The 14552-nt window shown below is 44.8% G+C and overlaps 1 protein-coding gene across 7 annotated transcripts in view; it reads right to left on the bottom strand.

Annotated features, from left to right (window-relative positions):
* Nucleotides 1-303: 303 nt before the first annotated feature.
* LOC129495012 (immunity-related GTPase family M protein 1-like) overlaps nucleotides 304-14552 on the bottom strand; it is a 32785-nt gene continuing 18536 nt past the window's right edge. Inside the window, exons 2-5 of one of the 7 annotated variants that reach the window (XM_055302295.1) lie at nucleotides 12651-12762; nucleotides 10624-10713; nucleotides 7192-7423; nucleotides 304-4081 (exon numbers count right to left, since the gene is read on the bottom strand). In XM_055302295.1, coding sequence (XP_055158270.1) covers nucleotides 2870-4081; nucleotides 7192-7218 — 1239 coding nt within the window. In that variant the 5' untranslated portion in view covers nucleotides 7219-7423; nucleotides 10624-10713; nucleotides 12651-12762 and the 3' untranslated portion in view covers nucleotides 304-2869. Of the gene's footprint in view, nucleotides 4082-7191; nucleotides 12763-14552 lie in introns of all 7 variants that reach the window. The other 6 variants (XM_055302291.1, XM_055302292.1, XM_055302290.1 and 3 more) reach the window with 6 other exon arrangements.

Genomic DNA, 14552 nt, shown 5'->3' with positions numbered 1-14552 from the left:
CCAGAACTTCCACTCCTATTTCTGGAGGAAGTTCTACACAGGTGTACCAGAAACATGTGTAAGATGTTTATAGCAGAACTGTGTTGAAGAGAAAGAAACAACTTTAAAGAACCCCAAACTCAAATTTCCGTTTACAGGGAAAGAGAGATTATATATGCTCTCTTGGCAAAACAGAAGCGCCTGTGATAGAAACAATTAAAAGAAGCTTATAGAAGATGGCACACAAAATAATTATGTTTTTCTAAGACATCCAAACAAGGAAAACTAAATAATACATCATCTGAGTTAACACACATCTATGGTAAAAACTGAAGGAAGCAAAAAATGTTAAAAAAAAAAACATGTTAAAAACAAAATTTGAAGGTGCTGTATGTCTGAGAAGAGATGCAGAGAGACAGGATATGGGGTGAAGTGGGTGGAAACATTCAATGATATAAGAAACATTCTAGCTTTAAATTTGGGAGCTGAGTTCATAGGTATTTACATTTTGCTTTACATTGTGTATATGTATGTGTGTAAGTAGTATCATATATATTCTACTGTAATGAGCAGCTGAATACATGTAACACTTAGAAAATGCAATAAAGGACAAAACCAAGGGTGAAGAATGATGTCAGCAGACATTATCTTTTTCAATAGACTATATCTCAAAACAGTTTTACTGTCACGGCAAAATGGAGCAGAAGGTACAGAGGGTTCCCATGTATCCCCTGCCCTCACACACCTATAGCCCCCACTATCAACAACTCACATCATTCATTGTACAATTCATGAACCCAAACTGATCCATCTTTCTCCCTCCACATCCATGGTTTACATTGGGGTCACTCTTGGTGCTATGACAAAAGTATAATTTATCCACCACTGATCCACCATTGTCATATCACACAGACTGGTTTCACTGGCCTCTATGCTCCATCAACTTATCCCTACCTCCTCTGAACACTTGGGAACCACTGGTCTTTTTATTGACTCTACAGTTTTGCCTTTTTTAGAATGTTATGCCTTTGGAATTGTGCAGTATTTATCCTTTCCAGATTTGTTTCTCTCACTTGGTAATATGCATTTCAGTTTCCTCCATGTCCTTTCACGTCAGTTGTCTTTTAAAGAGCCTTCTGAATACTGAGTGGTAAGTGGAAGTACTCCAGGTCACTAGTGCCCGGTGATACCACTGAACCCTAGGGATGAATTTTCCCTGGAGACAAACAGGTTACCATCCAAGGAATGAGTATGGAATTGGAATTGGGCTTTTTACTGGCAACAAGGCATGCTTTAAGAAGATAGATCTTTAGAGTTCTAAGAGAAAATGTTGTTGTATCTAGAATTCAGAACTCAGTTAAACTATTGACAGTGATCATAAAATAAAGGCATTAATTCAAAACGTGAAGACTCAGAAAGTATACCACACAGAGAACTTTTTTCTCATTTTGAGAATGGACTCAATGTAAATGACCAGGCAAGAGGAAATCCAAGAAGCACCGGCACCACCAACATAATGGACAGATAAGAGTGAGCCCTGTGCTCCAGGTTGGGACAGCAACTAGTGCAAGTGAGAATGAGAATTTAAAAGTATTGTATAGAACACCTTCAGAGAGATCACTAGCCTGCTCTTCCTCAGGGGAGTAGTCCCATTCTACTGTCATTTCCTCTCTTTCTCACCACTGAGCATTGCTTTGTCTAGCTACTTCTTTTTTTTCCCTGCTTTTTCTTCTTAAATATAGAGCCCCAAATAGGATGACTCTGTGTGGACTGAGGCTTGATGAAATGACCTGTGAATGTTGACAGCAGCTGGTCCTTCAGTCGAACGCAGGGAAATGCACATCCAGAGGCCAAGGAGGGAAGGGCTGTGATTGGAGAGGGTACAGCTCCTTTGTGCTGGGTCCATGCAGGAGTGAGAATCACAGAGGGAAGAGGTCACTCACAACTACTAGTTCTGTAAGGAGCTTCTTGTTGGTATTGTTTTTTCTGCTACTGTGGAACAAATACTCTGAAACTTAGTGACTTAAAACTAGTGTTTATTTGCTGACAGTTTCTGGGGGTCAGTAATCTAGGAGCAGTTTTAGTTGTGTAGGTCTGGATAAGGGTCTCTCCTGAGGTGGTAGTCAAGCTATCAGCTGAGTTGCATCTTCTGAAATCTTGCTGGGGCTGAAGGATTTGCTCCCAAGATGACTTATTTACATGGCTGGCAGTTAGTGCAGGCTTCCTCTGATGCTTCAGAGCCTCTCCAGCAGGTTAGTATAAACTTTCTATGGTTTCTAGGCAGAGAGAGGAAAAAAGGAGAGGGAGAGTAGGAGGGAGACAGAGAGCTGGAGCAGGAGCAAGAGAGAGCCAGTGAGCAGAGTGTTTATAAGACAGAGCTGCAGACTTTTCATAACAAAATTTTGGAATTTATGAACATTTTATTATTGCTGTCATATTCTATTAGTCATTCTAGAGGAAGGGATTAAACATAGCCCTAAAAACAGGAGAAAATGTTGGAGGCCATTTTAGAGTGTCTACCACTGACCTAGGGGCAGGTCAAGATTGTATGAGTCCACAGAATGTGAGGTGAGAGGTGAAAGAACATGGGTGTCAGATAAATGGCGTTAAGGGTGGATGTCACAATAAGACTGTGTGTCACACTGAGCAAATCTTTTCTTCCACCTTTGGATCCAGACTCATTTAACAAATGGCAAGAAGTAGAACATATTTGGGAATTTCATGACATGGGTTCAAAATGAGCAAGTCAGCTCATTTACCTCAAGAAACTTAGATTTGATAAAAGTGGAAGTAACTGATCTTGATTGGAAATTCAGAAAGGGTACAGTGTGAGGAGAGGATACCAGATGTTCTGACTTCCCTCTAGAAGGTTCCTGATGACATCAACTCTTCAGATGATGGAGTCTTTCAGGATTTTCTTCAAGATGGTTCTGGTGTCCTCAGCAACTATTTCCAGGAGGCGTCTGTGTTTCCACTTTCTCAGAAAGTTGATAATAAAGTCACCTAACAGTGGGATGTACCTCAGAATTGTATATAAGCAAGAGGATGTATTACAATTCATGCAAGATACTGCCCAGTCCCCTCTAATGATAGTGTACAGATCCCAAGACTTCATAATGGCCCTGTACTCCTCCATGGGTTTCCCCATACTCTGAGCTATCTGTTGGAGAGACTCATCATCCACACCAAAGAGCAAGTGGTAGACTATCAGACACTCCCCAAGATCATCTGCATTCCAAATGCCAAGGGTATCAAAAGACTTTGAGGCTATTTTCCCCCTGAACATGGTCACTTTGTCACTAATGACCTTCTCATAAGTGTGGGACAGATTCTTTAGGGGACCACAGTACCTGATATCAGAAATGTCCCTGTTCAAGATGTTCCTAAGCTCTGGGAAGTCATGCAATAAGGGCTCAAAGCTGGAGACCAGGAATATGATGGGTTTGAAAACCCTCTCCTTCTGGAGATTTTCCTGAATATTCTCCCGAATATTCTGCAGGAGACGTTTTTTCAAGAGAGCACTTGTGCTGAGGTCCCTGTCCAGCTTGGTCCAGACAATGTAGAATCTCTTTCCCAGGACCTGGATGGCCTTGGCAAGCTTCACAAGATTCATGCTGAACTGTTCAGATGCAATAATGATGAAGAGGTCATACCGGCTAAATTTCATCTCCTCCAGGTAGTTCTCCAGACTTTGGGTGCCTGCCCCTGTTCCAGGTAGGTCCCACAGCTCCACATTGGGAAAGTGGGGGTAAGAGTAGCAAGTGGGAATCTGGGTGGTTCTTACTACCCCTGTGGGAGCTGAATCCTCCTCATCATGCCCAATTCCCCGCAGTGCATTGATGAAAGAAGACATGCCATTGCCAGAGTCCCCAGTCACAGCAATTCTCAGTGGGACACTGGATGCTCTCTCCAGGGTCTCCCTGACCATAGGGACCACCTCCAGCAACTTCCTTCCTCCCAAGGCCTTTTCAATGTTTATGGCAGTCTCCTTAGATAAGCTACTCCAGCCCATATTGTATGGCATATCATAGTTGGAGGTTGTAAGTAATGGTGTGTGAAGAGAGTGGGTGGGCTGTGTCACATCGCTGAGCAGTGGAGTGACCTGCAGAAGTGGGAAAAAGCAGTGGAGTTAGGAGGGCCAGGCACACAGGATGGCAGAAGTATCATCAGATCTGGTATCCCAAACTGAGGGTGTCAGATCCACAATCAACTCCCGGCAAAGGCATTTAGATGAGAAACAACAGGCCTCTGCAAAAAATGTTTGATAGTTTGTCAAAAATTTACGCATATTTAACCATTAAAAATGAGGAAATCCTACCGTTTGTAACAATATGGATGTACCTTGAAAGCATTATGCTAAGTAAAATAAATCAGGCAAACACTACATAATCTGATGTGTGGAATTTAAAAAGAAAATAAATTCATAGAAAAAGAGAACAGACTTAGGAAACAGCAGAGTCATGCATGAGAGAAAGGAGATTGGAGGAAATGTTCAAAAGGTACAAGATTTCAGTTATAAGTAAGCGCTAGGGATGTAATGTACAACCTGATGACAATAGATAACACTGCTGTATGATTCATAAGAAAGTTCTCAAGATAAAATATCCTAAGAGTTCTCATAACAAGAGAATTTTTCTCTTTTTTCTTCTTTCTTTTCCTTTTATTGAGATGATGGATTTTAGCTTAACGTATTGCAGGAATTACTTCATAATATATGTTAATTTGTTGTGTCAATATATCCTGTATATGCCTATTTGACATCATTGATATCAAATCATCATGCTATATGCCTTCAACTCATACAGTGAGGTATGCCAGTTATTTTTCAATAAAACTAATAAAATAACTTAAATGGAGTCACCAAATGACCCAGCAGTTACATTCCTAGGTGTATACATAAGAGGGATGAAAACATACATCTACATAAAACCTGAATGCAGATGTTCACAGCAGCATTATTAACAGTAGCCTTCAAAGGGAATTAACACAGTTGCCCACCCACTGTTCAATGGATAAACAAAAATGATCTTTCCATACAAGAGAACAGCATTGGGAAAGAAAAAAAAATGAAGTATGATACTTGCCACAACATGGATGAACCACAAAACATTACACTCAGTGAAAGCAGACATCACATCAGACCATGTATTCTATGAAATATATTGGGGATTTCCTAGATCTGAAGTCCAGAAGGCATAAGGGAAAAGAAAGCCAACAGTCAAGAGGTACAGGATATCTTCTGGATAATGAAAATGTTCTAAATTTGATTGTGACAGGGGCACAGCATTGTGAATATATTCAAAACTACTGAAAACTTAAAAGAGATGAATCACAGAATGTGTAAATTATGTCCCAATAAAGTTGTTGAAAAGAAAAGCAGCAGAGGTATTTATTCAGGAGATGTGCACATGTTAGGGGTTCAGAGACTGCTGAGGAATGCATAGCAGCTGTGGTACCAATAGTCAGCTCATAAGCAGTCTATGGATGAAGTGGGCTTGAGCAGAAGAGCATAATGAGGGTTGCTCAGTCAGGAGCCAGGCAGGTATAGGTACATCTCCTCCCTGACTGGGTGAGCAGTATGTCTACAGGGCAGAAGCAAACTTGTTCCAACTCTCCATACCTTTCAATCCTGAGAACTCACCCATCCTCAATACTTATGTCTTCAGAGTCAAGAACAATTTAATTATTTTTAACAACAGTGAAAAGTGCATTTTTCCCCATTTTCCATATATTTCACCACTAATCGCATACCTAAGAAATCCCAGGCCCTCATCCACTTCAATAATTAAGTTGTAGTTTTCCAAATGATATCCTACTGATTTTTTAAGTCAGTACTTATTTTTGTACTAGATTGTTTATCTTTGTCACTATTGTGATTATAAGTATTTAAATTCTCCTATAAACTTTCTCTTAGGACAGCCCAGTGGCTCAGCGGTTTAGCGCTGCCTTCAGCCCAGGGCGTGATCCTGGAGACCCTGGATGGAGTCCCACCTCGGGGTCCCTGCCTGGAGCCTGCTTCTCCCTCTGCCTGTGTCTCTGCTTCTCTCTCTCTCTCTCTCTCTCTCTCTCTCTCTCTCTCTCGAATAAATAAATAAATCTTTAAAAAATAAAATAAACTTTCTCTTATAAGCTGAGCCCTACAGTAAAATTGTAAGCATTTTATCAGGCAGAACTGAAAAGGGAACTGATTGGGATTACCTAGTGGCTTCTACTCCTAGGGGCTATGCACAGTACTGACTGGTGGGCTTTCACAATCCCACAGGCTATGATTGCTGTGGTAATTTCCCTGAAGACATCTACTATCTCGGGACACCTGGGTGGCTCAGCAGTTGAGCCACCGTGTTTGGCCCAGGGCATGATCCCTGGATCCAGGATCGAGTCCCACATGAGGCTCCTTGCAGGGAGCCTGCTTCTTCTTCAGCCTATGTCTCTGCCTCTTTCTCTCTCTCATTGTATCTTTCATAAATAAATTTTTTTTTTTTTTTAAATCTTTTTTTTAAATTTTTTATTTATTTATCTATGATAGTCACAGAGAGAGAGAGAGAGACAGAGACAGAGACACAGGCAGAGGGAGAAGCAGGCTCCATGCACCGGGAGCCCGACATGGGATTCGATCCCGGGTCTCCAGGATCGCGCCCTGGGCCAAAGGCAGGCGCCAAACCGCTGCGCCACCCAGGGATCCCTCATAAATAAATTTTTAAAAAAAGACATCTACTATCTCTATGTGCACCAATACAAATTTTAAAACATTTTCTAATTCAAGATTGACTCTTTGCTGAGGAGTTTCCCTGGGAGACCATGAGGCCTTCTATTGCATGAGGGCTTCTTCCCTCCCAGAGCCATATATGAGGTCTCCTGATGCTTCTGAAGATGAGAACTCACACCCAAATGTTCAGGTTTCTGCTCAAAAGGACTGCAGTCTCATCAGTAGAACAAATTTCATATTGAGTTGCAGGTCCCATGGTACAGACTTTACCTATCACACTGGCTTTCCTCTCCACTGGTGGGTCCTGCTAGCATCACTGTCCCCCAGTCTTCTCTGAATACTTTCATCCAGCATTAGGCCTAGACACACCCTGCCAATGAGGAAACTGCCAAGAGCCCTGACAGAGTTTGCAGACAAGCTGGGCCCATGGTAATGTGAATGTTTTCACACTGAAAACTGATCCCTGGTGTTCTGTCTTGTGCAAGCCAGGAAGCTATATTACCCACCTCACATGTCTCCAGTGAGGATTTCATGCTAAGGTCTGAGTGGAGCTCTGGCCAGGCCTCCCAGTAACCTCTTGGTGAATCCTCTCTGGTCTTATTAGGACCTCTGAGGAAGACTTTTCTCTGGTTCTTCTTACTCCCTCCAACTCTTACTGCAGTGTATGAAGATCTGATCTGTGAGTCTGTCTGGGCAGGATCTTCTGCATGCCTTTTCTTGATTAATCTTCTCCAAGCTCTGTTAGACAAGAAATAGTATTATTCCTGGTCACAGATGAAGAAACAGTGTCTCACAGATGAGAAACAAGCCTTAAATGGCATAGCAATGACCTGGGATCCAAGATTTAAACCCACAGTGTGATTCTCTGTTTCTGTCTGGACAGGAGGGGAGGATGATCCTACTTAATGCTGAATCTCCAGTTCCAGAAGCCAAGGAATGGCTGGATGCTAAGATGCTTCTCTTGGGGATGTGGGTCCATTTGTTGCTGTTAACTGCCATTTACTTCTTCCTGGATACACCCTTACTAATTTGTGGAGAGAATGGAAATCACAGTCCTCTCTCAACTCCCATCCTCACTACACATTACAGAAAACTCACTGATTTCCAAGTGTGAAGGGAAAACCCACAATGTGTTCCCACTTCTCAGAAAATGTTGCAGTGAACTTGACCCATTGGGAGACAGATCCCTAATGAAATGATCAGGAGATGCTGGGAGTTCAGAGGGAAGGAAGCTGATGGATTATGATGAGATCACCATCACATCTGCTTAGGGACCAGAATCTTCCGAGGCCTGTGCCCACAAAGTCTTCAGGGTCCTTCACCAAGAGAAGAGCAATAGTCAACAAGGATGGTGCCTCCTCCTGCAAGGAGTGGACATGCCCTGAGGCAAGTGAGGGTGTGAATGACATGGTGGTTGGGCAAAGCACATATGGCCAAAGCTGGATAGAAGTCAGAAAGATGGAGCTCTGGGCTGGCTCAAGCTGAAGGAACAGTCTGGAATGAGAATATCTAAGATTAGCCCTCCTTTGACCTTGTACTCAAAGCCTTCTTTAAGGGCTCTCTTGACTATTATTCAGAACAACCTGGAATCTTATTTATGGGGTACATAGAGGTTCCTGGAAGCCTGAACTGTCATCATGGCTCCAGGGAAACAATCTCCTTCGTGAATTCCAGGCTCACTGACTTGATTGTATGAAGGGCTTTCTTCTGCTCCTGAGTATGGGACAAAGGTATGGATTCTGCTTACCTGTAAGTTTGCCCCTACTATGGGATGGGGAAGGCTAGATGTCCTTATCAGAGGTCCTTTGAGGCCTAGGAGAGCTAAAACATAAGAACTGAGCTAGAGCCCTTCAATCCTTTCCCTGGTTTGTCTAAACCCCATCACAACCTCCATATGTACCCGTCTCACCTTAACTTCTTGTGTGTTAGATCAATTAAAAAAAAAAAAAAAACCCTGCTCTCTTCAAAAAGTTAAAGTCCCTGAAAGTACTGTGCTATCCCATGTTAAATACCTGATATCATAATAATATATATGCAGGTCTTGGTACTTACAGTAAATAATTCCCTAGGCTCTGCCTAGTGGCCACAGGTGTGGGACACATTTCTATTAGATGAATATGCACAACCATTGCATATCTCCCACTTACTGGCTGATGGATAAATTAACTTTTCTTCCTTAATCTGTCATCTGAAATGTTGTAGCCAGTTCTGCCACAGCCCTTTGGAAAACAAGTAGAGGCTGGGGAAAAGTATGACCTCCCCCCATCCCAAAGTAGGTGTGGGAGGTGAGCATAAACCTACCCTGTTCCAGACTATTTCTGACCGTATCTGACCCAACTATGGACTTTTCACATATCTGCTCACCTAAGCACCTGTGCTAGACTCTATTGGAGGGGTGACTGAGGCCCCATAGCACTAACCACAGCTCCCTGTCCCCCACTACCTGCTCATCTGGTTCCTGTCTTGCACCTGATTCTATACAACCTTGCACATGGGATCCTCTCAGAATCCTTTTAGGCAGTACTATGTCCATGTGACAGTGCCAGGCCAGGCTGGGACAAGGGTAACTCCATGAGAATTTGCAAGTCTTCCAGGAATGGTCAGTGCACATGTGTCTGTAGGACATGAGGCTCAGATTACTGACCCAGAAGTTGAGAAGCCAAGACCAGCCCAATGCAAGCCCAATGTCCCTTTCTGTAGATCCTACTCATGTTGTGCCTCTGATCTTCCCTCTCCAAACAGAGTTTGAAAGTCCCTGAGCAAAAATACATAGGCCTTTATGGAGGGAGCTCAGCAGTTGTGCTTGCAAAGATAATCAGACCTTATATGCAGATCTTTCAAAGTTTTCTGAAGGACACCGGCAGTGAGAGATGCATTCCACATAAGAACTAAGTACATACTCAACACACATGCATACACCTGAAGAAAGAGTTTACCAACAGTTTGCCTTCCCTTCATTTTAATCTATTGTATTCTATTCCTTTGGGTAACTTTTTTGAACTCTTGTTAAAATGGACCTAATAGACTTCATAAACTAAGAAGCAGAATGAAAAGCATTCATTAGTGGATTTCCCATGCAGGATCCTTTAGAGTTCATGCCATGCCCAATCATCTTGAGCCATGAAGCAGGGATCAACCATGGACCAGACTAGAAATCCAAGGTAGCAAGGACTTCTGTGATTTTGAACCCAATGTGGACCAAGACCCACATTTCCCCCATTTTATCATCATAAGGAAGGGAAAAATCTACATATTGATTTGTTCTAGGAAAGTTTAATAATCACCAATGGGCATGAAGTACAAAAGAACCTGTCTAGGAAGAGAGTATTCAAGAGTCCACTTCACTGACTTCATCTGTGTCCAGCAACAGGGACAGTTTCTCCAACGCAGATATACATGTGCATTGTTATACGTTGTCTAAGGTCTGTTAGGCAGCTTGTCCCTGAAACCCCACCCCCAGTCCCTAACCCACAGAAGGTCCAGCTGGTGCTCCAAACAGACTGTCCCAATCCCAGGTTACCCTAGAAATTGTCATTGTCTTACATCCTACTTAGATTCTATGAGAATATGAATGGCAAAACTTGCTGTCATTTTCCAACCCTATCCCCATCAGAAGACCCTCAATGCTATGAACCTAGAGGTGGTAGGCTCATTGCCGCCATACTGGAGGGCTGAATGGGTTTGAAGCAGACAAAGAGTTCGGGTGCCAAGTTTTGTCCCTGAAGAATGCTAGAGAGGAGCCCTGCTGTGAATATTCACTGAAATGGATAAACCAGTTCCCAAGCTCTCCTGCCCTGGACTCAGACTCCACCTTTCATGTCTTCACACTAGCAGCCTTATTAGCCAAGCTGAACAGTAGGAGCTCTCTCACTTTCCTGCTGCAAGAAGCAGCAAGTGACTGTGATCATGCAGAAATCAGTGGTCTTCCTGGAAATTACCCATCATGGGCAGGGTGGGGGGGGTCCAGCCATTAAGCAGAGACAGTTTCATCTGGGACCATCCAAAACTGGTTTCAGATCCAGGATACTCTGTAAGGAAGGAATGGAATTGTGTTGGGTTGGGGTGTCCTAGGAAGAGCCTAGAGAGAAGGAAAGAAAAGGAGTTAGAAAATACAAAATTGCAGGGTTTTCTGTTTCAGTGCCTTTTCTGCTCAGTTGTGTAATTTCTGGATAAAGGTGGTGGCAGGCTCCCAGCCCAAGCTGGAGGGAATTAAGCAAGGGTGGCTTTCAGTTTCTATTCTTGGAAATCTCAAAAAGGGGGAGAACCAGCTTCACTTTCTCCATTCCAGAGGGTGGGACTCCTATAGCATTTGCTTGAAGCTTATGCAAGATTATTTAAGCATCTTCAGCCCAGAATCCCAGGGAAGGGTAGGGGTGTTCTCAGACCAGCCCTGCTTCATCCTACCTGAGATTGTTCTTCTAATGTCAGCACCCAGACTAGTGAGAAGTCCACATTCAGCCCCTTGTGAGGCTGGCTTTCAGATAGGTGCAGACACTGCCTGCAAAGTTACTACTTGAGGCTGCGCAATGTGCCCAGCTCAGGGGCTAACTCACTTCCACCCATGGAGATCAGAGTGCAGAAGCTACATTCACTGTGGATTTCACTTCCTGACCCCAGCTGTGACCTCACGTAGAGTCAATGCATCTGCCCCAACCAGGTATCTGAGCCTAGCACTGCTCACTACATCTGGGTGACTCTGGGCAGCTGCTTAACCTTTCAGTGATTGTCATGTTCTCATTCTCATGAGAGAGCAGAAGGAAAAGCAACCCAGGGTGACTGTGGTCACAAGAGGCCCCAGGGAGGGTGCAGTGTGACTGCAACAGGGTGATAGAGAAGGTCTGTTTTACAAATTTCTGCCAAGATTTCAAATGTCCATAACAAGTTATGAAATCCTTCTGTGGCTAAGAGATTACTAATATATCATTGCCATCCTGGATTCCCATCCTGGGTCAGGAAAGGACAGCTGACAGGTCGAGGAAAGGGAAAGCAAGGATCATTTTAATGAGCCTGTTACAAGGGACATGCCAAACAATGAGGGCTGCATATGGTCTTCCTGGGTAGGATGAGGAGAAAGAGGTGGAGCTGCCCTTCTGTTCCTGCTCTACCACAGAGGAGGTAGAAGCCTAGAAGGCCTGGACTATGCCTGCTCCAACATCCCAATGGAGGTATCAACATGGGCCTTCATTGGATACTCCTATGAGGGTCATTCAGCTGGATTGCAAATGTACTGAGTGAGTCCTTTCCTATTCTTGTAGTTCCCCTACGCCATGCTCCTCCATGTAATGGAGGCAGTGGGAGGAAGAAAGAGGAGATAAGTCGATGCTTTTCCTGTCCCTACTGCAGGTGTCTCACTCAGTTGGAGGTGAGGTTGAACCAGGGAAGGGGAGATTTCCACTGTACAAGAGCCTTGAGGCTGTATCTTACACTGATTGGACCTCTACTCATCTGAGTGGAACCAGGAGACAGGGAATTTCCTAAGCCATTCATTGAGAAGAATTTATTCCCCTTTCTGAACAGAGGAAAAGTAACAATATACTTATAAATCATACTTCCTGATTTCCTAGTGTTGACTTAGGAGCAGCAAGACTGACTCTGGACCCTGAGGTGGCATACTGGGGCATCAAGCTCCAGCCCACTGGGTTCTGAGGACACTGCAGACCAGAGCCAACCAAACAGCACCAGACCCAGAGTGATTCTCACACACCGCTGGGGGGCAGCCCAGCCCGGGGAGACCCCGAGTGGGAGCTTCTGTCACCCACTACAAAGGCCCCATCACTTCCAGGGTACCTGAGTCTCAGAGGTATTTCCTACCTTATTACTGAGAGCTGTAATTGTGTGTGTGTGTGTGTGTGTGTGTGTGGGTGTGTGGGGGTGTGTGTGTGTGTGTGGGTGTGCTCCTCTGCATCCACAGCTAGGTGTCAAGTTCATGTGTGAGCTTGCATCTTTGCCTTGCCGTTGTTTCTACCTGGAATTTCAGGCTCTTGTCTTCTGCTTCCTCTCTGAATGATTTCTCAGTCTTTCTCCCATCATAGCAGTGATTGTCTCTGTATGTCAGATGGAGTATTTCTCTGATGTCCCTAAAATATGATAGGATGGAGAGAATAACAATCCAATAAGAACTGAGATCCTGGGGGAGGGGCAAGATGGCGGAAGAGCAGGGTCCCCGAGTCACCTGTCGCCACCAAATTACCGAGATAACCTACTAATCATCCTGAAAATCTACGAATTCGGCCTGAGATTTAAAGAGAGACCAGCTGGAATGCTACAGTGAGAAGAGTTCGCGCTTCTATCAAGGTAGGAAGACGGGGAAAAAGAAATAAAGAAACAAAAGGCCTCCGAGGGGAGGGGCCCGCGAGGAGCCGGGCTGAGGCCGGGGCGAGTGTCCCCAGGACAGGAGAGCCCCGTCCCGGAGGAGCAGGAGCTGCACCAACCTTCCCGGGCGGAAAGGGGCTCGCAGGGAGCTGGAGCAGGACCCAGGAGGGCGGGGATGCCCTCGGGCTCCCGGGGACACTAACAGACACCTGCGCCCCGGGAGAGTGCGCCGAGCTCCCTAAGGGCTGCAGCGCGCACGGCGGGACCCGGAGCAGCTCGGAGGGGCTCGGGCGGCGGCTCCGCGGAGGGGGCTGCGGGGCGGGAGCGCGAATCCCACAGCGCAGGCCCCGGAGCACAGGGCGCCGGGACACAGCCCAGGATCCGGCCTCCCCGGGACAGGCAGAGGCCGGGAGGGCCCAGGACAGCGAGGACGCTCCTGCCTCGAGCTGAGCAGATCAGCGGCCCCGCCCCGGAGCCTCCAGGCCCTGCAGACGGAGAGCCCCGTAGTTCCTGCGGAGGCTGACATCCAGAGCTGGCCGATAGCAACTGCGGCTGTTCCTCCTGGGGCCTCACGGGGTAAACAACCCCCGCTGAGCCATGCAGCAGGCAGGGGCAGAGCAGCTCCCCCAAGTGCTAACACCTGAAAATCAGCACAACAGGGCCCTCCCCCAGAAGACCAGCTAGACGGACCAGTTCCAGGGGAAGTCAAGGGACTTAAAGTCTACAGAATCAGAAGATACTCCCCCGTGTTTTTTGTTTTTTTTTTTCTTTTTTCTTTTCTTTTTGATTTCTGATTGCTTCCCCCAACCCCCTTTTTTTCACCTTTCTTTCTTTTTCTTTCTCTTTTTCTTCTCTTTTTTCCTTTTTTTTCTTCTTTTTCTTTTTTCTCTTTCTCTTTTCTTTCCTTCTCTCTCTTTCTCTCCTTTTCCCAATACAACTTGATTTGGCCACTCTGCACTGAGCAAAATGACTAGAAGGAAAACCTCACCTCAAAAGAAAGAATCAGAAACAGCCCTCTCTCCCACAGAGTTACAAAATCTGGATTACAATTCAATGTCAGAAAGCCAATTCAGAAGCACTATTATACAGCTACTGGTGGCTCTAGAAAAAAGCATTAAGGACTCACGAGACTTCATGACTGCAGAATTTAGATCCAATCAGGCAGAAATTAAAAATCAATTGAATGAGATGCAATCCAAACTAGAAGTCCTAACGACGAGGGTTAACGAGGTGGAAGAACGAGTGAGTGACATAGAAGACAAGTTAATGGCAAAGAGGGAAACTGAGGAAAAAAGAGACAGACAATTAAAAGACCATGAAGACAGATTAAAGGAAATAAATTACAGCCTAAGGAAGAAAAACCTACGTTTAATTGGGGTTCCCGAGGGCGCCGAAAGGGACAGAGGGCCAAAATATGTATTTGAACAAATCCTAGCTGAAAACTTTCCCAATCTGGGAAGGGAAACAGGCATTCAGATCCAGGAAATAGAGAGATCCCCCCCTAAAATCAATAAAAACCGTTCAACACCTCGACATCTAATAGTGAAGCTTGCAA

This window comes from Nyctereutes procyonoides, unplaced genomic scaffold (assembly GCF_905146905.1).
Source record: "Nyctereutes procyonoides isolate TBG_1078 unplaced genomic scaffold, NYPRO_anot_genome, whole genome shotgun sequence".
NCBI lineage: Eukaryota > Metazoa > Chordata > Mammalia > Carnivora > Canidae > Nyctereutes > Nyctereutes procyonoides.
This window is presented reverse-complemented; position numbering and strand designations above follow the sequence as displayed.